This window comes from Silurus aristotelis (assembly GCF_946808225.1).
Source record: "Silurus aristotelis genome assembly, chromosome: 6".
Classification (NCBI taxonomy): domain Eukaryota; kingdom Metazoa; phylum Chordata; class Actinopteri; order Siluriformes; family Siluridae; genus Silurus; species Silurus aristotelis.
The window spans coordinates 5,947,791-5,975,677 of NC_139579.1; the positions used below are offsets into that span (position 1 = coordinate 5,947,791).

Genomic DNA, 27,887 nt, shown 5'->3' on the forward strand with positions numbered 1-27,887 from the left:
TGACCAAAAATGATCATTGAGAACTTGACGTTGTCTCCATCTACGTCGTACTATGGATTCATCGGCAGGTTATATCGCTTGAGGTTTAAGAGCTGTCTGGCCGCCCCATGCGCAGGAGATTCAGGGTAATTGGGTCTAAATCTGCTACATTGGAGGAGACATAACCTGGAAGTTTGCTTTTGAGAATTCTCGATAATTACTGTTTGAAGAACTTCTGTTACTGTTTGTGCACCTACTACTGTACAGAGGGCATTTTCAAGAGATCGGATCTCCCTTTCCAAGCTGCCACCAAAGTGAGGGGCATTAGGCAGGTTGAACCGAAATTCAATCTTTTGTTTGGCGAGATGCCGTTGAAGTTCCTGTCTGCAATTCCATCCTCATCACCCCTAATAAAAATCTCAGCATCAGCCTTACAGGTCATCAAACACACACAATGTCTGAGGAAGGCTCAAAAAATCGCAGCTGATCCCAGTCACCCAGCACACAGCCTGTTTAACAAACTGCTATCAGGCAGGCGGTACCGGAGTATTCACTTCAGAACCTATGGGCTAAAGAATAGTGTTTACCATCAAGCTATCGGAATCATCAACACACTGTAATACAACGAAATGTAATACAAAATAACTTAGCCTCCTTCTATGATAAGGAAATTTAGGAAATCTAAATAAAATTTCTCAACCATAGCAGAAGAAGAGATACCGCAATCATCCAATCTTACAATCCCACCACCTGCCCGCTGGAACCAATCCCTTAATTATGCTTCAGACAATCTCATAAGACCTCCTGCCATTCATCTGCATGATCATCTACGTGTCCTTAGCATCTGGCCATATGCCAACTACCTTCAAGTGAGCGAGGGTTATTCTCATCTTGAAGAAGCCTGCACTGGATCCATCAGACATCAACAAATACACAACGGAATCACTTTCTTTTCTTTCTTTCTAAAACTCTGGAATGCACTGCTTTTTAACAACTGTCTGTCTATTTTTCACAGAAGCTCCAAGATCCAAACCAGTCTGGCTTCAAAGCGGCACATTCCACAGAGACGGCCCTTTTGGCTGTCACTGGGAAAATACATAAGACCATAAGACTCTCTTGTCTACCTTCAGGAGCTTTGGTATCTGTGGAGCAGCATGCAAATGGTTTGCTTCTTACCTGGAAGGTCACTCATACCAGATAACATGGAGGGGGTCCACACCTGCCCCACACAGACTCTCCATTGGTGTCCCACAAGGCTCAGTACTTGGTCCTCTACTTTTCTCCCTATATACTCACTCTCTTGCTGAAGTCATATCCTCACATGGGTTTTCTTACCACTGCTATGCTGATGACACTTAACTCATCTTTTCCTTCCCTCCCTCAGATGCCATAGGTTCTGACCTCGGCATGCCTGGCGGACATATCTTCGTGGATTAGTGCTCATTAACTTAAAACTCAACCCAAGCAAAACCGAACTGCTGGTTTATCCCTGGTGATTCATCTCCAGGTCAGGATCTCAGAATAACTCTCTGCTCTCCCCTTTCAGCCGCTCGCAACCTTGTGGTAACCAGTGTTGGGGTAACGCGTTACAAGTAACGTGCGTTACGTAATAATATTACTTTTCTGGAGTAACGAGTAAAGTAGCGCGTTACTTTATAAATTTACACATTAATATCTGAGTTACTTTTTTTTAAAAAGTAATGCAAGTTACTTTTCAGTTAAATTATTTTGCATAAAAAAATAAATACTGAATTAAAATGAATGTAGTCACGTAGAATCGCGCACTCATACGTGCGAGCCGCGGGAACAGAAGCTGGTCAGAAGCAGAGATGGCAAACCAGAGAATTACATTACTGTGATGGAAGTATTCTTATTAATTTGAAATAGTCGAGGAAAACGAGAAGGGAATAATGGTTAAGTGTAGATTATGTGTTAGTGAAAAGCTCTTGTCAACTGCAAAAAATACCACTTAGAAAAAAACAACAACATCTGCATGCAAAGCACAGCACTACAGATGTGTGTGTGTGTGTGTGTGTGTGTGTATAATGTTGAATATATGGAAATGGAGACAGAAATATAGAAAACTTTTGCCGACTTTCCACCACTGCAGCTCTATGGACTGCTCAGAATAAAAGTTCTCTGTGGGAGACACATGTACGATGCCATCGCAGCGGAGACAGAGAGCAAATTCACAGCTCATTTGCTCTTTGTGGGAAGATAAACTGCCACGGTCACTGATAATAGCGTGAACTTTGTAAAAGCGTTCAGAATGTTTCAAGCTGATGATGAAGCAGAGAATGATGTAGACGAGAACGAGGTCATATTTACGGAATTGCACAAAGTTTTATAAGATGACAGCGAAAGGTGTGTTCTCCCTCCACATCACCGGTGTGCAGCCCACACATGTCTTTTGCTCTAATATAACTGATTTCTTAATGGCAATTATCTATATTACACCTGTTACACCTGTAAGGCGTGAAAGAGATACAAGTAACGCAAAAGTAATATAACGCGTTACTTTCCATAAAAAGTAACTAAGTGACGTATTCAGTTACTTTTTTGGGGAGTAACTCAATATTGTAATGCATTACTTTTAAAAGTAACGTTGCCCAACACTGGTGGTAACTATGTACAATCAACTGTCCTTCTCCTCAGATGCTGCTAATGTTACTCGTTCTTGTTGGTTCCTTCTCTACAATATAAGGATTTGACCATTTCTGTCCACACAGGCTGCTCAGGTGTGAAAAGAAGACTTGTATTGCTGTGCAAGGGAAATATTTTAAAGGTGATAGTGTGTAAACATAAATAAGTTTCTTTCTTTTAACAAGAGCTTCACTTGAACTTTTTTGATACCATCTTTCTCTCTCTCTCTCTCTCTCTCTCTCTCTCTCTCTCTCTCTCTCTATATATATATATATATATATATATATATATATAATATGCTGTTATAATAAGTTCCACTCTTCCTCTAGATTTTGCAGTGTTCTTGTGAAGATTTGTGATCATTCAGCTACAAGGGCATTAGTGAGCTGATGGTACTGATGTTAATGGAGACTCCAGTTTCAATTCATCTCGTTGGTATTCAACAAACATTACATTTCAAAAGGTTTCTACAATGGTTTCTCTGGTTTAATGATAATGTAATGATCCACACAACTCACTGTGCAGTGGGAATAATTAGATAGTGGTATTAGTGGTTAACAGCTAATGGTTTGTAAAGATATTTCTAATAGAAACAAAATAGACAAAGGTTTGTGGCTCCCAGACCATAACATTCGATTTCTAAGTACTGTTCCAACATCCTGTTGCACAATTTGTCTCCGCTGTTATAATCACCTTCACTCTGCATTTTAGAGTGTGCTTGTGGAGATTTGTGCTCATTCAGCCACAAGGTGTTAGTAAAATCAGGTACTGGTGTAGGGTGAGGAGGCCAGTCAGCATTCCAATTTATTCCAAAAGTGTTTAATAGGGTTGAGGTCAGAGCTGTGGGAACAGTTTTGGATTATACTGACCCATGGATTAAAAAATAAATAAATCTGGGGTCCCAATTCTCTTGTTTACATACAGTGTATCTCTATATAATCAATCATGGTTTCTGAACTATCGTCATTTTATACAGTATCTGATCCAGTCAGCTGCTTTAACCAAGTAACTTCTATGAATGCATGTAACAGAATCCAAGCTGATTAGAAGTCTTACAGGTGAAGGCAAATAGTTTTATTTTCCATATATTTTCCATAAACGGAGGCTAAAACTATGAGTGAATCAGATGTTAATTCTTCTCATGCATGCGTCTTCATGAACAGATCACGTATCCCATAAATCACGATTGTTGGAGTTCTTCTCAAACACTCTCTACAGCACAGTGCAATAGCCGGTTCGCTTTAACGAATAAGGTTCAGATCATGAAAAACCCCACCACAAAATGTTATATATTACATCCTCAGAAGTGAACAAGTACCCTAAATTAATATAGTTTATTACCCTTTCAAAACAGTGGAAAAACAACAAAAATAGAATCCAAACAAACAACAAAAAAAAAACATCACAGAACCAACAATCATCCTATTCACAAGGACATATTGGCTTACATCACTGACCAACTATTATACAGTGTATTAAGACCTCAGTAATATAATAAGGCAGGTGAAGGTTTTAGTGACTAAACAGAGCTAGCAGGCTCCATCTTTAACATTAATGACATTTACTACTCTGTGTATCTTTGGTCTTAGCTTTAGGTAATAGTAGTTAGGTTTTGTGACAGTAGTTCAAAATATGATCTACAAAAAAACATTCAAAGTTATGATCTATAACTGTCCTATAGGCTCCAATGATTTATATATGAACTAAAACTGTATCTTTAAATAAATACCATGGTAGCAAACCCTGGTACATGTCTAAATCCCCCTTATGTCTTCAAACTTAGGACAAGACCAGTTTTTTATATATATATATTTTTTTTTTACATAAATACAATTAAGAAGAGTTCACATCATTTACGAAGCCGTTTTAAACGTGTTCATGAACAGAGGAATGTGTTCTATTCGTCTGAGGGGTGAGAAAGTCAGCAGTTATTTTGGTTCCCCTGAAATAATAATGAACAAGTACAAAAATATACACACATATATATATATATATATCTCTTTAAATACAGTGATTTTCTTCACAAGGTAAAGGATGAAGCTTCTCTCTCTCAGCCATTCATTCCTTTCGGCTTCTTTTGGATTTTTTTTTTCCCCTTTACTCAAAATATCTCCAGTGATGCCTCTTCTGACACTACAGCTGCCCTAAAGCCCATGCTGTTTGATTGGGAATGTTGCACTCAAACTCGGACTAAAGACGAACCAAAATAAAGGGCTGACCATTCTCTCAAACCTAGCTGTGAATGGTTGCCAGCAGCACTGTTTCTGTCCAAATATTAACCAATAGCTCAAGTAGGAAAAAATAAATAAACCCAGCAAGATCCAAAAATCAGAAACCTTGAACCATCTGTTCTATTATTTAGCGGGTTTCAGTTTTTTTTTTGATGCATCAGTTCCTGAATCTGTAAGAGATGGGCAGCAGGAGGTTGTTTTTCTTCAAGGCCTGCACTTTGGCATGAGCGGTCTCGTCGAGGGCCTTGTAACAGCGCCGCGCATAGTCTAGGAGCTTCTCCTTGGAGGAATCGAACTCGCCGACCTCTTCGACTTTCTCCGGAGCGACCAGGAGCAACTCCGCAATGGGAGTGGTGGAGGCTACCGTGTTACGGTCGACCCCGTGAACCTGGAAGGCTCTGGACATGCTCTTGAGCTTCTGGTAGGTCACCAGGATCTTCTTGTAGCGAAAAAGTACTCCAGCAGGGTCTTTCACTGGGGGAAGAAAAATAAAAGAATTACATTAACCTGGTGTCATGTGACCCATGTTCAAATCATACACCGGTCATTGATGAAGTGAAGATAAAGCCTACAAAGAGCCTACAAATCATGTACAAGATCTCATTGTTGGAAGCTGTCAATAAAAAATAATTACATGTACAATGGAACACTGGGAAGGCCGTAGTGAGCAAGTGGAAATAAAGGGACACCCCAGTGATGGCCAAAATACAGGACGTCTGTCTAAAATGGACCAAAAAATGGACACAGTACAATGAAGGCTACCAAGAGATCTACTGCACCTAATGCCAAAAATCTCATCAAGTCTAGGCTAAGGCTAGATGGAACTTTCTCTTGGAAAAAACCCACGGTGAAGCATGGTGGGGGAAGCAGCATGCTCTTGGGTTTCTTCTCTTCAGCTTGGCTTGGAGCTTTATTTGAAAATCATAACTAGTTTAACTCTGTATTTTGGCACAAAACCCAAATCTAACAAAGGAATGCCTTCATAAGATGATGATTAATATTTTGGAATGGTCCAAATCTAAATTCAATCAAAATATTATTTATGCCACCAGTTTTTCTCATGAAATACTATTATTTGTTGTTTTCCACATTAATTTCCCCCCTGGTCTGGAAAAAAATTCCAGAAACTTTCTATAGGAACTTCTGGGAAATTTTGGAAAATTTGTTTTACAAACATAAATATAAACGTTTAGTTTGGTCAGAAGGTGTCATGCATGCAAAATAATACGGATGAATTTTTTTTTTAATTTTGACCTTGATTTGATTGTTAGTGTAATATTTGTTGCACAATAGCTTAAACATGGCACAAGGAAGTTTTAAACATAAAAGTATGTAAATATTACATAAATTCCTGGTAACCGGTCAATTTTCTAGACTGAAAACTTTCCAGTCTAGAAAATTCCTGGAATTTTGCAACCCTATTATGAAATCACATTAATTAATTCATTAATTACAATACGAACAGCTGTATGTAGCCTTAATATACACTGTATTGGTTCGAATCACACACGTTTAACACTTGTTTCTTTTTTTATGCTTACTACAGCAAAATAAACCCTTCCATTCTTCTTGCTGTACTTGTATCACAGTGGGCACCTTTTATAGCGCCCTTCTTGTATGACATCCTGCCATCTTTGCAGTTGGTTTGGATCCATTTAGAAAAAAGTAAATAAATAAAAGCTTCTTCTCACCTCTTTGCCTCTCCATTCCACGCGCTATGCGAAACACCCGGGTTCTTTTCACTCTCATCGGCCCCCCGTTTGACCTGCTTTTAGGCCTGTTTTTTCGGCAACTTTTGCTGTCCGAGTCGTCGTCATTTGACACAATCTCCTCCTCTTCGATGTAGCCATCCTCCTCTATGTACTCTTCTTCCTCAATCATTTCCTCATCTTCCTCATCTTAAAAAAAAAAAAAAAAAGCAGATGGACAAATAATAAAAAAAACAAAAAAACAACTATTCCTTCCTTTCACTGTACACAACAAAAGAAAGTCAGAATTAAACCTTCAACACTGTTCTTTTTCTTCTTTCGTTTCAGGGTCTGGCTGCGTGCTTGTCCAGAACGAGTCATCATGGGCAGGGGAGATGGGGTTGAAGCCCTGCGATGAGCCTTCTTCTGAGAGGTGGGCTGTCGCTCTGGAGGAAAAAAAAAATAATTGCTATGAAAGGAAAAATTATCAGGTCCTATTCTACAAACATCTCTGCTTGAAATGTACTTGTATGACATGAGCGATCTCAGCAGTCTCCCTTCTGTAAACCTCTCCAACACAGTTATCGTCCCAGTCATCTCACGCCACCTTTCCCTAATCCTTACCATTCCTCTCCTGACTCTTGGTTGTGAAGATGAACCGGTCAAGCTGGCAGCGCAGGAAGTCCCTTTCCTCTTCCAGGTCCTCGATGCGTTTCTGGAGCCAGGAGTTCTTCTCCAGGGAGATTTGCAGCTGAGCACGAAGGTTAGAAATCAACAGGTATGGGTTGCAGGGAGGGTTCTGTCCAGAAGTAGTTTCTGTTGAGAGCAATAACAGAGTCTCCATTACTTCTGCACAGAGCGGCTTCGTTAGTCATTAAACACGATTTGTGCAAATGCTCGAGTTTTTAAAATACATAGTTAAACAAAAAGTACGAATCTAACAAGAAGCATTGGAGTGATGCTAAAGCTGAAATCTCTACTGTATCTCATTAAGGCATATTACAACAACTAATTTTGCACAAGGTGTAAATCTGTTGGATGCATCAGCGACGCTAATGAGAAGGATGTGGTGGATATGGTGTGAGGACAATTTTCTGCAGCTAAATGTGGCCAAGACAATTGACCTGGTTGTGACTCCTGTCTCCAATCGAGGCGTCGGTGTGGACCTGGTGATGGACTACATATAACTGTGGTGTACCTATACAATAAACTGGACTAAAAACACTAAAGTACTGTACAGGAAGGGGCAGAGAAGCCTCTAGATTTCTGAGGCTAAGGATGTTTTATCCGGACTGGACTGTGTTTGACTGACTGATTGTTATTCACTTCACCGGTCATAATGTTATAATGTCAATGTTATGCCTGATCATTGTAGAAAACATACGTACACATATTACACAGAGAGGGCAATCATGAGAATCGCCTGTTTGTGAGGTCCTTATAATTGACAAATTTTTTGGTGTTCTTTTTAATGAAGCTTTCTTTTAGCTGACAGCCTTGAAGCCTTCTGCTGTCTCATCATTTCCGGTTTTACCCTTTTCCACAAAAGTTTACAGCAGTCATATTTGCTAGGGTTAATTTATTGACGTGTAGAGAAAAAAAAAAAATTCCAACAGAATAGGAAAGTCAATAAAATGTATATTAAAAAAGGTTTTATTTCTTTCTGTGTCCCCTGGTTGGGGACCCATGCTCAAGATGATAAGGCAGAGGGCAGTGTTAATATTTCTACCCAGGTGAATTGAAAATACGGAGAGTCAAATTTCAGACCTTTTTTTTTTTTGCCTAGCTACCAAATACGTATAAGTGTTTCTGTCTTGTCCTCAGATGGATACGTTTATTGCGAGTGTGGAGTCAAATTTGTCAATCTGAAAATCTTGTCTTCCATCCTTATTCTTAACCTGTTATCTGGAGGAGGATGCCTACATACTGAATCGTTTGGAAAATAAAAACAAAACCTATTCTGTAGTTGGAGCGAAAGCTGGCAGGGAATTCTATGTACTATCGAGAAAAAGGTCCTGCCCCTGTTCCACTTTAGAATCAGAAACAGAATTGGTCTGGTTGCTGAGGTCTATGCGGTATGGGTAGAATCGGTGAAGCATGGTGGTGGTAGTATTATAGATAATTGGAATGACAAGGATGGACATAGAAAAACAGATAAATTCCATGTATTTCTATTTCTTCTCCCACACTATAAAACAAATACATTACCATCAAATATGTGGTCATTCTGGTTGTAGAAAACAGATTGGTCCGCATTAGTGTCTTCAAAGGGAATAGAGATTTCATAGCCATCCTCATTTTTTAAATCTGTCAACAAAGTAAAGAAAAAAAAGAGACAAGAACATCTAAATAAAGTGGTAAGCTTCACTTTATGATGTTCCAAACAATGTTCAGGTATATGGTTGTATTTCGTGCAGCCAAAAGTTTGTGGACACCCGTGTGCTTGTTTAGCCTTCCAGATGTAATACCCTGTATTGCTGTTATATTAAGCCACCCACTAGATTTTGAGGTGGGTCTGGAGATTTGTGAGCATTCAATTGCAAAAAAAATAGTCCAGAACAGACACTGATGTGTGAGGAGATCTAGTCCATCAAACACCATGGTTTTACTTTTACCTTTGCTAGACGCCCTCATCCTGATCGACTTACAATTTATGTAATTTTACACAACTGAGCAGTTGAGCATTAAGGGCCTTGCTCAGGGTATTAAAAGTGATTGATTGGCGGAGCTAGGATTCGAACTTATGACCTTCGGATCAGAAGCTGTCACGTTCCACGATGTCTTCATAGAGTTAAATTTGTACAGAAGTGCACAGTCATGATTGAGGGAAAAAATTGTAATACAGCATGCGAAGAGATCCTATACAAATGTGTAGAAACTGTTCGAAATAAGATTTTCCAGCATTTCCAGTTGACCCTTTGGGTGTAATGTCAGGTGTCCACAAATCATTGAGTCATTGTACAAGTACACACACACACACACACACACACACACACACACACACACACACACACACACATAAATATAAAAAAAATTATATCTATAAAAAATATATAATAAAAAAAAATATATAATTTTTTTATAATCATTTTTTTTAGTGCTGTAAAAAAATGCTGTATTTGAATTGTTTAGCAATTTACAAAACAATCAAACAGTAGAAAAATCTAAACCAAATAAATATATTTGGTGTGACCAGACTTTGGCTTACAAGTCTTACTTTTGCACACTTTATACACTTGTACAAAGTCAGGTGTAGGATCAGAGTCAGGTGGATGATTAACCAATGGTACCAGGCAAGTGCTAATCATCAATTTCATATTAAGGTTTATTAACTAACATTAGCAAGAGAAACTGCTGTGCAGGAGAATCAAACCTGGGTGAGGAACAGCCAAACTCTGCTACTAAGGTACCATGGCAAGACTGCACACAGCAACAAGACACAAGGTAGTTCTACTGCATCAGCAAGGTCTCTCCCAGACAAAGATTTCAAAGTAGATTGGGTCTGCATGATGCTGTTCAAGCTTCTCTGACAAAGCAAAAATAAACAGGCATTGTTGGGGGCCGTAGACGAGGTGGTCGGCCAAAGAAACCTAAAGCAGTGGATGAAAGACACGTCACGCTTATTTGCTATTTGACATAAGAAAATGTCCAGCAGTGCTATCAGGAAAGAACGGGTGGAACCAAGTGGGAACCAGATACAATCTAGCATAGAAACAAGGCCAAGGAACTCAACTATTTGTGAAAACATAGGAAATAGGGTGCAGAAAAATTGCAGCAGGTGCTCCGGGCTGATGAGTCAAAATCTGGAATATTTGGCTGTAGCAGGAGGCAATACAATGAGTGTCTGCAGGAAACAGTGAATCCTGGTGGTGGTTTCTTGCAAGTTTTGGGGTCTGCATTTCTACCAATGAAGTTGGAGATTTAGTCAGGATTAAAGGTGTACTTTATGCAATACCATCAGTAAGGCATCTGCCGAGTTCCTTCAAAGTTCCTTCAAAGTTTATCTGTAAATGAACCTAGAACAGGGGTCACCAACATTTTTTTAACTGAGAGATACTTCTTGGGTACCGATTAATGTGAAGGGCTACCAGTTTGATACACACTTCTGAAATAACAAATTAGCTTAATTTACCTTTAATTCTATGTTATTATTAATAATTAATGATATTCCTCTATGTGAAGACACTGATCATGTTAATGATTTCTCACAATAATTATTAACAATAATTTAACAAGGTAGGAAACAGATAGATGAAGCTCACGGGTAAGTGGCGCTATGGTGAGCCATTTTTTAGAAAAGGCCCGCGGGCGACTCATGTGGTCCTTGCAGTCACCATGTTGGTGACCCTTGACCTAGAAGAACTGAGGCTGTTTTCAGGCAAAGGCTGGTCACACCAACTATTGATTTTTTTTTTGTTTATTTACTTTTAATTGCTAGACAATTAATGTTAAATATATAAACTATTAACAAGCTACGTATAATATATTATATATAAATAAAATGTGCACACACACACACACACACACACACACACACACACATTACAATATACACATGTGCGTTTGCAAATACACATGCAAATGTGTGTGTGTGTGTGTTAGAGAGAGTGAGTGTGTGTGTGTGTGTGTGTGTGTGTGTGTGTGTGTGTGTGTGTGTGTGTGTGTGTGTGTGTGAATAATGATTTGGTATGACCATAATTTACCTGTGGCGTTCCTTGTACTTCTTTGTGGTTCAGTCATTATTGCAGTCTGACATGGATCCTCTTAAACTTCCAAGCTCACTAAACAAACAAACAAACAGAGCAGGACATCAGTCAGAAATACAAACCAGCATATGCACAGGAACTTGATTTGCTTAACACTGAACTGAACCCATGCATTTAGCAAACATACAACTAAATACACAAACCAACCAACTAATGCATTAACCAGATAAACACATGATGGAGTTTTTCTCTTAATAAACTCAGCCACATGGTTAATGCACATGTCCGGGATAAACTAGAGAAATCATCTGGCTGGAGGTCCACACGTGGGCTCATTATTAACATATCATTATTCAACCTCACACATGAAACCTGTCTCACCCTGATTACTTCAACTGCCAAAATAATATATACACAAATATTTAAATATCTATCAGTAAATCCAATTTACTCACCAAATCAATGTAAATATAAACCGTTGAATATAAATCCAATTTATATCTGACGGTGATTTTGCGTGGATTATAAACAGTTTCAGAAAGTTACCCTGTTTATCTTTGGATTCTGATTATTATGTTTTTTATTATTATTATTATTTCCGATCATCATTCAAATATTTAACTTCTCTAACAACTTAATAATACGGTGATGGGGGGGGGGGTGCACCCTTACTCGAATCCACTTCCGGTCATGCGCACTACTGACATGGCCTTGGAAACGAGACCTTTTCCAGTCTCACGTTTTTAATAATATACCTGAGAAGACTTTTTTGTGGAGATATGTGAAGATAAATTGGAGAGGACAAAGAGGGATAAAAGATGAGCTGCATTAAACAATAAAGCAAATATAATACATTTATAACACAAGTAATAAAAATAAACACAATAGTAGTATGCATGTTGTATGTTGTGCATGCTCAGGTAGAATGTATAAGATATTCACATCCCACACCAGTTCAGAATATACAGGGGTTTTAATGGTTATATTCACACACACACACACACACACACACACACACACACACACACACACACACACACACACACACACACACACACACACACACATATATATATATATATATATATATATATATATATATATATATATATATATATATATATATATATATATATATGTATACATTTTATTTTTTTTATTTAAATTTTTATAAAGAATTAATGTATTTTTGGCCTGCTAGAGAGAGAGAGAGAGAGAGAGAGAGAGAGAGAGAGAGAGAGAGAGAGATAGATAGATAGATAGATAGATAGATAGATAGATAGATAGATAGATAGATAGATAGATAGATAGAACTTTGTCATTGCATAGTCACAGCACACCGCAACAAAATGCAGTTTAGCATCTACCAGAAGTCAAGTCAAGTTTATTTCTATAGCGCTTTTCACATCAGACATTGTCTCAAAGCAGCTTTACAGAATTTGTGTGACATCAAGAGTGTGATCATAATCTTTCAACAATACAGAACACTGGAGAGTGAGAACTAACATGAGCACTGGAGTGTAAGATTATGAGTCATGTCCTTCCTACAGTCTTTTACAGTCATTGTGGTTATAAAACCAGGAGCTGCTTAGCAACTAATAAAATAGCTCAACATTTGAGATCATCACAGATCCAACACCAGCTTCTCCATGCCAGAGCCTTTAAACACTCAAAGAGGTCCAATGTCAAAACTCTACATGAAGTGGGATCCAATTGGCACTGGTAGAATTGCAAATAGTAGCAATTGTGCAAATTGACAAGTGCAGATAAATATGCAAATATATGTAGAGCATGTAATATATGTGTATATATGTACAGCAAATAAATAAAAAGTCTATGGCAGTGAATAATGTGCATGAACTTTTGTATATATATATATATATATATATATATATATATATATATATATAATTTATATAATTTATTGGGCAGCAAAGGCCTGACCTACTTGCCGTTCCCTTTCGCAGCTGTCCATAGCGGAGTAATTATTCCCATTACCACATCTGAGCACCCATGGGGGTTAAGGGCCTTGCTCGAGGGCCCAAGAATTGTAGTCATGGTTACATCCATGACATATTCATGGTTAACAAACAAATCTCTGATAGTAAGCCTGCTTTGGCTAGTACAGATATTATAGATTTTGTTGTTCTTTATTTTCATAAATTATGTGAGCTATTTGTCTCTGTGGTAAATGACGGTACAGTATGCCATGAGATATAAGCGAGCTCTGTTTAGGTATGCTGAGATGTTTTTGCACCACCACACAATTACACCTCATCTAAAACAATCTATTATAATAGTAATTATTAATATTATATTATCATGATTTTTTAAATTATTATTATCCAAAATCGTGTTATTAAATGCAGTTTTATCATTTTCACTTCCTGTAAACCAAATAGTTTAAAACTAATTACGTAATAGTTTGTTCGAATATTGAAATGCGAATATTTGTGTGTGTGTGTGTGTGTGTGTGTGTGTGTGTGTGTGTGTGTGTGTGTGATTTCTGATAGTCCCACCCCAGCTGCAGTAGCTGGTATTCAGGTGGGAAGAAAATAAAGGTGAACCCGGAAGTGAGGTGTTTTCAATGCTAATAGAAGCCTGAAGTCGGCGGACCTGCGGGAAAAACTTCCATGAAGAAACTATTAAAAACATTTTTGTGAAGTTTTGTGAAGGTGAGTATTGATAGAAACAGAGAACTGGATAATATAATAAGAACTAGATATCAGCTTACTTTACTCCCTATTCACTAACTCAGCTTGTTATAGCGTCCCAACCCGGTGTCTCAGGTTTATTATTATTATTATTATTAGTTATTATAACTATTATAACTAAATGTGAAATTATTCACATTTAAGGGTATAAGACGTAATCTATGTTTTTGGTCTATGATGTTAAACTACAGTCGTTATGTTCGAGTTTTGGGTTGTCATTATGTAGGCCTGTTTATATAATATCATACAAAAATAACTTTTGCCCCAAGATAAATCTGACGTAGGGACCTAAAATTCAAGTGAAACACTTGTAGGAATGTTTTAGAGTAAGTAAATAAATAAACAAACAGTGGCAACCCCATTTATGATGGGTCACGTGACTGTGCTCAGCCTGAAACAATTGTTTTTCAAACTTCTGTTCAAAAATAATTCTTACAATTCAGTGATCCAGATAATTAAAAAACCAAAGAAAAAATTGAAACCCAAATTAAAAATGTTTTTTTTTTTTTTGTAGGGCTGAAGAAATCATGACACCACAACAATGAGGCCATGACTTTTTTCAAAGTGTTTACAAAGCATAGATAGATAAATAGACAGACAGACAGATAGATACAACTTTGTCATTGCATTGTACAGGTACACAGCAATGAAATGCAGTTTTGCACTTACCAGAAGTGCAAAAATGTAGCAATCGTGCAAATAATGCAGATAAATATGTAGCATTTCCAGGATCTTACTTTTAAATTGTTTTCTTCAATTGGAGACCAATCTGTAACTGGAGACGGGTCCACATAAATACCCTGAAGATCCATTAAGTTACCGAGCAACTGAAGAACTATGAGGATGGATTTGAATTATAATGAATATAAATAGTATGTCACAATGGCATAGGACTGCCATTTGCATGAACAGTTCTGAATTAAATGTCCATCCCTGTATAGCACACCACAACAATAATGCAACTGTAATGAATGGACATTCCGAGTTGAGGATGAGTATGGTTTCCTCTTGAGTCTTGTTCCTCTCAAGGTTTCTTCCTCCTACCGTACCAACTCCTTGCCGCTTTCACCACTGGCTCGCTCTTAGAGAGATATACTTACAAGGGTTAAACTTATAGGCACTAAACCTATAGACAGTAACATATAAATTCATATTTGATAACATTTCTGCTAAACAAATATATAAATTGTTTTGAACAAATGTTATTTTAAAAGCAATACAAATTAATTGGTTTGAATTGGAAATTTATTGCTCCGAATTGGGTTCTAAAAACTATTTCCAAAATTCATTAAAGATCATCATGAACAAGGGGAGAACCAATTACATTAAAGGATTGCAAGTGACTGTAATGTGTTGTATTCTTCTTGGGTATGGGGCTGGATGGCTGGACTAAAACCATTTGTCATCCAAAAAAAAAACATCCAAGCCCAAATCCAAGCTTAATCACCCCAAAACTATGAAAGTGCAAAGTTTGTTAAGCTCTGATGAGTAGAATATGTTTTCTTTCAAAGCATTTTTTTAAAAGAAAAAAAAAATGTAAAAAGCGAGTAAAACTTGTCAAAAGAACAGCCAACCAGTGTTGAAGCGTGGTGGTGGTGGTGTCACAGGTGATGCGGAGGAGGTCCATATCTCTATTATCTCCATATCGATTCATATCCATACCAGGCTATTGGTGTCCCACAAGGCTCAACATTTAGTCCTCTCAACATTTCTCCATATATACGTCATCTTTTGGTGAGGTCATGTCCTCATGTGTGGATTCATGCCCATACAATCATATGTAACCATAGTGAAGTACAAATGCAGTTGCATACAGCGAGCAAATAAGCAAACAGTTCCTAATTATTTTACTTCAATTTTGTTGTCATTTAACTTGTGAATATAGTAGTTTTGTTAAATTGTCAGAGGCACCAGATAAATTTGTCAAACTGGAGAAGAAATCCATAAAAATAGGAAATGATTGTAAAAATGTTATGTTTTATGCTCTCCAGACTTGTCCGGTCAGCATGGCTTCCTGCACTGGCCTGGCACACTGCAAAGTGGCGTTGGCATTCGCGGTCATTTTTGACCTAGTGGGAGTGATGGTGTTGCTTGCGGGAGTTTTTGTCCCTCTTGAAGTGAAAGGCAGAGACTTCGGTGACTTGTTGGTATACACAGGAGTTATTCTGGTGCTAATATCTCTAGGTGGCTGGGTGATGTGGTACAGTGGCAACATCGACGGTCTGGCTACGAGCAAGGAGATGGGCCACATCGGCAATGCGGTGGACCGCATCGCGCGCACACTCAGCCGCAAAATGCGCATCCACCGCGGCCACCAGGGTCCCTGAAGCAGATCGGCAGAAGTTTTACGCAAGCTGCCTAGGTACAATAATGAGCTACATAATTGTATAAATGTTATTCTTATAGCTTTGAATTAATTATGACCAGGATTTTTTTTTTTCAATACATTGTTTATGTTTTGTGTATCTTCTCTCGTTTATTTCCTCAGGCCATCACTTGCCAGTTCCACGATAACGAAAGCTGCGATAATGCACCCCAACCAACAAAATAGGAACTCTACATCGTTCAGCTGTTACGCATGAATATTACATAGCACATAAGAACGTGCAGAAGACATCGCAGTTGTGTCTCTTTTTTCTATATATGTTACATATGCATTTCATTTCAGGTTGCTTGATTGCATGTTCACTCACTTACTTCAAAATCTTTACCTGTGCAGTCTTAGACATTTATATAACACAATTCTTTGCTTGGCATGTACCCAAGTGGTTTTACTTTAATGATATTCTCAGTATTTCAGACCTGCTCTGTTACAGTGCCTGAGAGCACATGGCTTGTAGAACACTCTAAATGTAAAACTCCTCAAAAAAATTTCTGATATTTTTTTTTGTTTGTTTCAGGCCATTGGTAAAGCCTGGACAAAAAAAGACAATGTGTATAAATGCAATATTTTGTTTATTATGTTTTTTTATTGTACTGAGGTTATTTTGACATCTTGGCTAATAAAATGTTGACTGTTATGCTACCTGTGATTAGTCCGTTTTTGCTTAGTCACTTACAGTATGTCAATTTTTTTTTTTATTTGGTAACTTGAGTTGCTTGTCATTCTTTATAGTGCTTTGTAAATTTTTCTCATACGTTTATGAATTTTGTAAGAGATGGGTATCAAGTGGGCTAGAAAGTGCTCAGCTTTCACTAATACTCTTGTAGCTAAATGAACACAAATCCTACATTCACACTACAATAAAAGTTTCTTTCGGCTTCTCTCATTAGGGGTCGCTACAGCAGACCATCCGCATGTTTGATTTGGCACATGTTTTTAAGCTGGATGCCCTTCCTAACGCAACCCTCCCCATTTATCTCGGCTTGGGACCGGCACTAATTTTGTGCAACCCTAATGGCTGGGGTTGGTTCCCTGACCGGGGATCGAACCCAGGCCGCAGCGGTGAGAGCGCCGCATCCTAACCACTAGACCACCAGGGAACCCTCTTTCACACTACAATGTCTAGTGGAAATCTTTTTCAGAGAAGTGGAGTTTATTATCAGAGCAAATAGGGATTCAGTCTGGAATGTTATAGGCTGAATGTTAAAGCCCATTTGAGTTTTATTTTTGCACATCAGACACGACACCAGTCGAATCTTCCTTTTTAAAAGACACCTACCAGGTTCGGGTGGGTGACGGTTAACACGTGCTTCCTCTAAAATGTTTGAAGACTGATGGATGAGTGAAATAATGCACAGGCTGCATCACAAAAAAATGCTGTCTGCCTTCTTCAACATCCATGAGTCCATTAAGCTAGTGTCTCGTTCACTTTTTGTTCTCAAACCCAAATGTCTTCTGTCTACAGAAAAACCAACTGAATTGGCTTTGATGTTCCAATATTTTCGGAACACTGTGTAAGGTTTAATTTATTGATTTGTTTTACAGTGTTTTAATAAACACCATTTCAGAAATGTCTATGTTAAAGAGGAAAAAGCAGACCATGGCAGCAGTCCTCGAATTAAGACTTAGTGGGTCCCTAAGATTATTTTAGTAAAAAATATATGAACTACACAAACCCCCCCCCCATGAGACTCAATTCAAACTCAATTGGGACACCTGTTTTTTTCACCAGAAGTTCCCCAAAGTTTCCCCAAAAGTTTTACCACATACTTGGAGGCACACAATTGTATAGAATGTTGTTGGCTGTGGTAACATGGCATTTTCGTATTTGAACTAGGAGACCCAAACCTGTTCCAGCATGACAATGCCCCTGTGCACAAAGCAAACTCAATGAAGGTATGACTGCTATCCAGGCCTCCAAACCCTACATCAATACCTGACAAATCTCCAGAAAAATTGAGTGGAACATCTCCCCAAAAGTACAACAACAAATAGGCACTAAACGTGGAATGGGATGTTTAAAAAGCATGTTATGGTCAGGTTTTTTTCCTTTATAGTGTATAGGTAGACCTTACAAACCAACACGCAGGGGTTAATTATACAGATACAGATACAGATATGTCATTAAGCACATATTTTACATGTACATGTCCTCCACATGCACCCTAACCGTGTATGTGACACCACATCTTTCAACCAACATTTATGTTCAGCACATTTCATCCGCCTCTTCTTCACCTTCTTTCTGAAACGCATTCATTATCTTGTCTATCTCGCTCTCACAGTCTTCACACCCCCGAGGTCCACACCTTTCTAACAGCACCAGTCCATCAGAGTTCATTCCTTTTATCATTACTCCAGATGGACCCTCCTTTCTTGAGGCCCATGTGGTGTCAATTAACTTCCCTTGCTGGCAGTGCTGAAGAGGAAGGTTGATGGAGTAGATGCTGCCACTAGCACCGGTCATAATAATATCGTCATAAGGGGGAGCATGGCCTGCAGCCTCTTCCAGGCGAACACGAGCTCGGTGCGTCATCTCAATCAATATCTTGGTGTAGGAGTTGAGGGTCAAGACAGCTGCAGCCATGCAACAGCTAAAAGAAATCCAAGCCAGACTGGAAAGAAAGTTATGTTGAATGGAGAATTACTTAATTATGTTAAATATGTGTAAAAGAGAAGGAGGCGAATAGTTCATCTTACGCAAATGACCAGCCATAATCCCAGGACTGTGGTCTCCAGTCTTTAGGACCAATGCTCACAGTTAACTGAAATACTGTAGTGTACATCATATGTGCTACCATCCCCATCATTCCTGAAACAGAAACAATTTCCATCGCAAAATAAAGCATAATTAAAAGAAAACATAATTGAAGGGGTATCCAGAACATTATCAAAAGTATGTGGACACCTGATGTTCACTATTATTAGATTAAATTAGATTCAAGTTCATTGTCATTGTGCGAAGTACGTGAAATGCTGTTAGCATCTAACCAGAAGTTTATAAGTGGCCTATTTACAATCAGCAGCAATATGTTAAATGAGGCTATGGGTCTGTATGTACAGGGGTGAGAGTGGTTAATGTACAGAAGGTGCAGTAGGTAATAAGATATGGTATATATAGCAACAGTATAACTGTGCAAGATTGTGCAAAGGGTCAGACATATCCAGAAGATAACGTTTAAATAACACGATATACATATGCATACATATGAATGTTTGTATGATACAGAATAAATACTGGTGGAATATAGAGTAGTGTGATGATAAGTTATGGATGGTGCAAAGATGCATAGTGGATGAAGCAGTACACAGCATAAGCGTTTGCGAACAGGTCATTCTCTTGAATTTCTTGTCACTGGAACTAACAGGCACAAACATTTTTCTTAAAAAAGTGACTTTGCATGAAGAAAGTCTGGAAGTTGTATGTACAGAACCCAGAACTACTACCAGACTCGACACCGGTCAAGACATCCCTCCCAGAAAACATCAAGCTAGCATCTCATTCACTTTTTGATCTAAAAACCAAATATCTTCAGTCTACAGTGAAATCAACCAAATTGGCCTTGATATTCCAGGCTGTATAATCACATTTATTGATTTGTTGTGCAGTTTTCCAATAAATACATCTTCAGCCCTGTCATTACCAAAGTAGAATATGCAGATATTGACACAAATATACTAAATGGACAAAAGTATTGGGACACATGTCTTTTCCAGCTGTATGTGGTTCCTTCCCAAATGGTTACCACAAACTTGGAGATACACAATAATATAAAATATCTTTAACATTTTATAACATATCCTTTTTTCTTCATTTAAAGTAGGAGACCCAAACCTGTTCCAGCATGACAATGCCCCTGAGCCCAAAGCGAGCTCAATGAAGATATGGTTTACATGTGTTGGAGTGGAAGATCTTGAGTGTCCTCCTATAGAGCTCTGACCTCATTGTGACTTGAGTGAGGCTTATGTGTCCACAAGCATTTGGCTATATAGTATACGAGGTGGTATGAAAATGTTTCGAGACTAGCTCTCTTTACAAGAAAGTACTTTATTTATCTAGGTTTACAGACTATCACCTTCAAAATAGTCCCCTTGCACAGCAGTACAAATCTGTTGAGTAGGGTGGGTGCGGAAGTGAGATCAGGTGGGTTGTCCTCTGACGATCATCATGCGCAAGTTGGCGAATGATTTCAACATTTTCGGGGGGTTGAGCTCGTTGAAGGTCTTCCTGATCACTGGTCTTTCAGTGATGTTCTTCCGCTCTTTAAGCGCACCTGCTCAAAACACCTCGAACGACTTGTTGTGAAACGTATTTCATGTCAAATGTCTCTGTTGCAGATTTGCCCAGTGTCTTGCAGAATTTCACGTTTGCTCTTTCCTCTAACTTGCTGTCAAGGATGAAATGGCAGACATGGTAACGTACATGGTCCGAATAGCAACAGTTTCCACCATTAGTCTCGAAACATTTTGAAACCATCTCATACATGGGTTAAAGTGTAAGATCTTGAGTGTCCTCCTACAGAGCTCTGACTCTGAGCTCTGATTGTAATTTGAGTGATGCTTAGGTGTCCACCAACATTTGGCTGTATATTATGATTTTTTACTACCATTGGATATTAAATGGAATATATAATACCTCACCTGACAGAATAGTGCAAATGGCAGCAAAAGCATTAATCTTAAGTGCATACATCTCCTTATTTAAGCAAAGTAACAGCAACTCCATCCACATCAGAAGGAATCCCATAGCCAGTAGAGTTATATACATGAACTCTGAGAACAAGGAGAGCCAAAGAACACCTGGAGACATATAAAAGGAACGGCGGTAACAATGATATTCTTTATTATTGTTATAAAACTCTTAATATTTTTAACCCTTATTGATGAAATTCTTACCAAGTTTCATACAGTGTATAGTGTACAGAATCACATACACACATCTTGTAAACATAGTAAAATATGTAAAGTTTAAAGCTTTACATAAGTCTAGTAACAAATGACATTTACTTTGTTACTGACCACCACTTGAGCAATAGAGAGTGGGACAACTGCCTTCTTTTGGAGCAGGGAGATGAACAGTGATTTTTGTGGTTGACCCTGGAGTTGTGTTAACCAATCATTTAACTCAGATCAGTGTTTCAAAGTACCAATCCTATAATGCTATTTGCACCAGACAGGGGCAATTCGTTTAACTGTTCATCTACCACAAAGCTGACACAATCCACCCCATGTGGCATGAGCATGTCCTCTTCATGATGTTAGAGGAAGTCTGCACTGTAGCTACCTGGGCATCACTGTGCAGCTTTTTCAGGTGGTATTGTATCCCAGTCTGGCGATTGACCTAAAACCACCTTTTTGTTTAGCCCTAAGGAAGGTTCGGTTTTTCTTGACATTATATTCAGGAATGAAAACAAATGCTACTTGTGTGTAAAACTGTGGTGTGTTGGACAGATAATCACCAGCAGATCATATATATATATAGATTTCAAGAGAACTGTGGCTATATAATGCATTGTTGTACCAAACATTACTTTATATAATCACTTCATGGTTTTGGTGAAGGTATTGGTAGGCATGTGCATGCATTAAGATTCCAGGGTATATAGGTGACATTCACCTCCTTCGCTTTTCACAGGATCATAGTTTCATATGTTTTTACCTTGTGCTTCTCCTGGAGTCAGTTCAATAAAACTTCGGCATTTCTCTCCTGAAACAAAAAGAATAGGCCCTTCTTGATTAAAAAATAAATAAATAAATTCCCCAAATATACAAAGAAAATGCATACATTTTTTCCTTTTCATTTTGAAGACATATGTTGTTAATGGGAAAATTCAATGCGATTGCATCCGAAGACGTTTGATACAATCAGGAGCCTCCAAGTTTGTGCTAACAGTTTAGGGAAGAAGCGCATATGGCTGGAAAAGTTAGATGTCCCAATACTTTTATTAATATATTTAGGCTTTTTGTAAGTCAAATGCCAAACGAATTTAAAGTGGATGTACTGGAATTGAATACTGATGTATTGGTGGTATATTATACAAAAACAAAAGTGTCTTAAGCTGTGTTTCTCTTCACTGTAACAATGATAATAATAAACTGAATTTTGGGGGTAAGCACCCAGATTCATTAAGCCACAAATTAACAGATGGATTGTAACTGTTGACCAAGCAATCGCAGGAAAGCAAGGCCATAAATTATGGCAATGGAATCCAAGAATTTGAGTTTCAATCATGTTGTGCATATATTGTGTGAAGGAATTATCTGACTGAAGGACTAAAGATATGGGAAAAGGAGCAACAGTATGTCAAGATGATATGGGTAAGATGGGACAAAATTATGTGGGGGAGTAGAAACAATAGAATTGGACTGTAGTTACCAGTTGGAGTGTATCTTTTGACCAGTAGGTGGCACTGCCAAGAAATTTACTGAACATAATTAGGTCATGGTTCCTACAAAGAAAGTTCCAAAACAATTCCTGAAACAAAGCCTCATGCCCTGTTTGGGGGCTTTGCTGTCAGATATGTTGGATGGGCAAAACGTTTGGAGTGTTCAGAATTCTTTTGAGTTACTCTAAAGATGATTTGTTCCACTTTTGTTCGATATTGGACAAAAGTTAGGTTGAATAACAACAGGGTACCTATGCATCTGTGGTGCTTGGCGCTCCAATAACAGCGTGTTTCTTTTGAAGTTTTTTCAATGTACCTTCTTTTACTTTGTATTGAAATACATTAATACTGGTAAAAATTATATTTTTTTCTTTTTCGTCTGATCATAGCTTATATAAAAGTGTGTAGAGCCTGGCAAGCAAGAGGAGCACACCTGACTCACAGCAGCTTAAAGAACTGATGTGCCCTCACATGATGGTTTGTCAACATGATCACGTCATTGCTCTGTGCTTGAAAAAAAATCTTGGAGAAGAGATAAATAAATAAATACAGGTTACCTTCACCATTAGGTTGTTTCTCACAAGATCGCCAGAATCCAGTATGGAAGTATCTAAGCATGTATTTATCCTCTCCTGTTTCCCAGATATAGTGGACTGCATTGGTCAGCTTCTTTGCCTTTATTAGCGTTTGCTCCTCCTTTCGCTTTGGGGAACTTTTCAGGCTGGACTCAGGCTTTTTGGGGTCTGCAGTTGGGCTCTCTATGTTAGGGTTTGGAGTGGAGATAGAGAAGAAATATACACATAGTTTTTCCATATCACATACTCCAATCTAAACATTTTCTACATTTTCTATTCTACATAGTTCTACAGAATATGGTTCTTGCACAGGGGACTAGAGGCAGCAGCTTGGTAGTGCTGGGATTTAAACTTACAGCTTTAAAATCAGACGTCCAATATCTTAGCTACACTGCTCTTTAGTTTCTGTTAGGAAATGAGTTCTCACATATTCCACACCAGTGCCTGTTTAATCATGTGAGCCAAATATCACTTACAGCAATTTGAACACAAGACTAATATTATTTTTTATATCTTGCTATGATTTTTTGTAAGTAATTTGAATCTTTGTTACATTTTCAGTTTCTATGTTTCTTAGTTTTGAATAAGTGCAGATTTTCGTATCCGAAAACAAAATGTAATTGATTATATTTATTGTAGTTCTGCATGTAGCTCTCCAAACACCTGATCTAATTAAGAACAAGTTTTATGCCCCTCTAGTACAAGCAGTTAAACCATGTTACAATACCCCAAGAGCAGGGAGGGTTAAGGGTCCTGCTCGAGGGTTCAGCAGCGCCAGTGTGGCACTGAGCAGTAACCCGGAGCTGTAACTACTAAGCCACTATGTGCATAATGTGCGTTTTACAAGCATCAACTGCAACGGAGGAAATTACCATAATAACAGTTTTGTGTTGTTATAAAAAAAACAACAATGTTTGAATTGCATGATATATATTGGCAAGAAAAGGTGTCAGAATTCACACACACACACACACACACACACACACACACACACACACACACACACACACACACATATATATATATATATATATATATATATATATATATATATATATATATAAACGCTTTAACGCAAATCAATTTTTCATTTATTTATGCACTAATTTAATTAACGCAGTATTTATGTTTTTTCCAATTTTTATAAATAATTAAATATAAAAAATGCTAAATGAAAACACGTTTGTCCACCACATCCTTTCTTTACTCAGATATAAAAAAATTCTACCGAAAAATAATTTTTAATCAATAAACATTTGTTTTACTGATGAGCCAAGTCTCAAATCAAGCAAGAAAATCCGGCATGGTGCTTGCATCCGGCAATTAAAACCGTCCGTGTGGAAACGTAGCAAAATGTTCTGATGATTTACGTAACCATAATTCCTTAAAAACATTTACAGGAATATTTTGCCTTTATGCTCTATGTTGAGTTTGGTTTCACTAATAATAAACATACATTTGCATAAAGCATCCATATATTAACCCAGGCCCATGTTGATTAGAGTATTAAAAACTTGAAAAGAATGAGTGTAAGGTACATTTAGATCAGATAAAAGAGCCAGTTATCAGGTGAATCTTATCATCAGGTGTCTTTATAGTCCAAACCTTTGTCCATATAGTGTATATCTATGATATACTGTCACATTCCACATACTATCCAGCATGATATTTCTAACTATCTCTAAATAGCTAAATATGTATCATAATACATCTACAGCAATTTAGACATTGGCTGATTTTCTGTCTTACCGGTGGTATAGTGCTGGCTATTGTTCTGGCCACAGTTCTTCATTTTCACAGGAGACAGGCAAAGAGGCTTTACCACTTTGTGTGTCCCCTCACACCAGTAGGAGGTACAGAAGGCCAGTATAGAGAGTGTCAGGGCCAGAGAGGTTAAAAAGAGGGATAGCAGGGAGCGGCTGCGTCTGGACATGCTCTTCAGCATAATGAATGAAAGAACTGAAGAGCAAAAGTGTGCTTAAAAATGTATGAGATTTGGCTAAATTCTACAAATTTCAAAGGAGATGAACACAGGAAAGATGAAAAAAAAAGAAACACTGTACAATGAGAGTATATAAATCAAATTAGAAAACAGATAGAAAGTTGTTATGAATAACAGTATGAGGGGAGGTGATAGAAGAAGAGCTTTTCAGAAGTGCAGGAGTGGTTTGAATAGTGGAGGGATAAAAAAATAAATATAGAAATAATTTGAAAGATCAGCAAATCTGTGGATGAGAAAAAGAGGATTTAGAGAGTGAGGACAAAACAGAACCAAACATACAGTAGAAAGAAAGAAAGAAAGAAAGAAAGAAAGAAAGAAAGAAAGAAAGAAAGAAAGAAAGAAAGAAAGAATTACAGTTTATTTGCTTATTTTGACACACATAAAATCTCATAATCATCAAAGGTTCCTTCACACCAACTATATAACTGCATTCCATGTATTCATGTAACCTCCACTCTTCTGGGAAGATGTTCCACCCGATTTTAAAATGTGGAGATTTGTGCTCATTCAGCCACAAGAGTGTTAGTAAAGTCAGGTACTGATGTAGGGGTGAGGTGAGGAGGCCTGGTGTGCAGTCATCGTTCTAATTCATTCCATAGATGTTCAGTAAGGTTGATGTTATAGCTCTATAGCAGGTCACTTAAGATCTTCTAGTCCAATCCATGTAAAGCATATCTTCATGGGGTTTGCTTAGTGCACAGGGGCATTGTCATGCTGGAACAGGATTGGGTCTTGTAGTTCAAGTAAAGTAAAAAGTTTATGCTACAGCCTCCAGAGACGTCCTATACAATTGTGTTAATCCAAATTTAAGAACCACATATGGCTGGAAATTTAGTTATCCCATATTTTTGCCCACATCCTATATATTTTTATTTAACTGTGGATGAAGGTGGTTTTTTTTTTTTTAAAGGTTTTACAATCAAATATAAAACCTGTGAGATGAATGTGTTATATAGGTCGGTTCAATTTTATTTATATAGCATTTTGATCAATTTCCCAAAGCAGAAATAAATAGACTAATTCATACATTTGTCCCTATAGGTTCCTCACTAAGGAGCAAGCAAGAGGTGAGGGTGGTGAAAAAACTTCCTGAGACGATATGAGGAAGAAACATTGAAAGGAACCAAATTCAGAAGGGAAACTCGTCTTCATATGGGTGACAGCGAATATCCATTCAGCATAGTTCCATCACTGTTGGGGTTTCAACTATTTACTGATCGGCATTTCAGTGTAAACTGTTCATTGTAACTGTAGTCCTAAGCCATTGTAGCAAACAGTTCATATTAATTGCAGTCCAAATTGATCTTCATCTTCAAGTTCTATCAATAGTGGAAACATGGATTATTAGAGCAGATTTCGAAACTTTATTTGTTTTGTGCTGTTTATTGCAAAATGATTTCACAAAAAGTGCATTCATTTGACATCTGTTTATTCGCTTCAGCGCTTAAAACATGTCCCGAATTCCTCTCGAGAAATGTGATTTGATTCCTATTTACAATTTACATCTTTGTACACCGCTGAGCAATTCACATCTGTTTACAGAATCTTCTAGAAGACATGTGCCATCATACACTCACTCACTTGTCTGACTTTCTTATGACATCTTGCTTCTCTCATACCTTCGAGTGGTCCGATTCCTGGAGAGATTAAGGTTTTATGGGTTTATGTATGCGATTAGTCCACGTCTTAGTCATCAACAACAATTTCGGTTTAATCCTTCATGTTTGAATGCAGATGTTAATCTCTCAAATAACAATGCATCAGCTGTTGATCCTTTTTCTACCTCAATTGTCAGGCGTGCCGATTGAACCAAGATATGCAAGAAGAATCTGTAGTAAATAATAGCTGATAAATCAGAAGCAGACTTTTTTCAGAATTGGTTAAGTATCCTAAGTTTTATGATTAGGATTTTAATTGGAATACATTTTGCTTCCCATCAGATATTCATCCAATATTCTGACATTCTCTGTCTGTATAATTGCTCACTTCATACCCAGTACAATTACAGATTAAGGATTCATATATAGTACAAATATACAGATTCAAAAGTTTGGTGTGGTTGTAAAAAAAAAAAAAGTCAAGAAGTATTTTACCATAACATTACTTTTATTAGCTGTTCCACATGTAACTAACAGCCACTGGATTATTGAAGGAACGAAAGACATACACTTTCATTTTCCTTTCAGCGAACCTGCTCACTACTAGAATACATATCAAAATCTTTCAGAATTGCTGTTTAGTGCAATAATCGGAAAAACCTTCCCAAATCACACTAAATTAATTATATAATTATTAATACGATGATGATGGTGGTGATGATTAATATTACAATAAAACACCTCCAGCCTGATTTCTCAGTCATACAATGCATTCATTGATTGTCTATTAATACATCCAGATTGATAAAAAAAAATAAAAATTCAAAAATTCACCAATATCCAAGAGAAATTTACCTCATAGACAGGCACAGTCCAGCTAATGCTTCTTCCATCCAGTTTTCTTGTCACCTTTTACGCTTTCTCTCTTTTCCCACTGACACTTTGTTTTTACTGTAAGAACCCACTCAGATTCTTTTAATCC

General features: G+C 37.7%; 3 protein-coding genes across 5 annotated transcripts; 1 reads left to right on the forward strand and 2 right to left on the reverse strand.

Annotated features, from left to right (window-relative positions):
* Nucleotides 1-3,942: 3,942 nt before the first annotated feature.
* On the reverse strand, nt 3,943-11,558 carry ccdc106b (coiled-coil domain containing 106b). Of its 2 annotated transcripts, XM_083544404.1 has the most exons (7): nt 11,447-11,558; nt 11,245-11,322; nt 8,750-8,848; nt 7,166-7,357; nt 6,856-6,987; nt 6,545-6,751; nt 3,943-5,327 (listed from the first exon to the last, which is right to left on the reverse strand). In XM_083544404.1, exons 2-7 carry the CDS (start codon nt 11,279-11,281, stop codon nt 5,011-5,013), a joined length of 984 nt encoding a protein of 327 aa, XP_083400530.1. In that variant the 5' UTR covers nt 11,282-11,322; nt 11,447-11,558; the 3' UTR covers nt 3,943-5,010. The 2 variants fall into 2 exon arrangements, with proteins under 2 accessions (XP_083400530.1, XP_083400529.1); XM_083544403.1 differs by having other exon boundaries at nt 11,245-11,558.
* A 2,214-nt stretch (nt 11,559-13,772) lies between these two features.
* tmem238a (transmembrane protein 238a) lies at nt 13,773-16,986 on the forward strand. Its single transcript, XM_083544460.1, has 3 exons — nt 13,773-13,922; nt 15,953-16,323; nt 16,450-16,986. Exon 2 carries the CDS (start codon nt 15,968-15,970, stop codon nt 16,286-16,288), a length of 321 nt encoding a protein of 106 aa, XP_083400586.1. The 5' UTR covers nt 13,773-13,922; nt 15,953-15,967; the 3' UTR covers nt 16,289-16,323; nt 16,450-16,986.
* Nucleotides 16,608-27,812, reverse strand: LOC310727664 (germ cell-specific gene 1-like protein). 2 transcript variants are annotated; one of them, XM_083544389.1, is made up of 7 exons: nt 27,761-27,812; nt 25,055-25,264; nt 23,288-23,488; nt 22,004-22,051; nt 20,986-21,144; nt 19,045-19,156; nt 16,608-18,959 (listed from the first exon to the last, which is right to left on the reverse strand). In XM_083544389.1, exons 2-7 carry the CDS (start codon nt 25,248-25,250, stop codon nt 18,554-18,556), a joined length of 1,122 nt encoding a protein of 373 aa, XP_083400515.1. In that variant the 5' UTR covers nt 25,251-25,264; nt 27,761-27,812; the 3' UTR covers nt 16,608-18,553. The 2 variants fall into 2 exon arrangements, with proteins under 2 accessions (XP_083400515.1, XP_083400514.1); XM_083544388.1 differs by having other exon boundaries at nt 25,055-25,530; nt 27,761-27,809.
* Between the last annotated feature and the right edge of the window lie 75 nt (nt 27,813-27,887).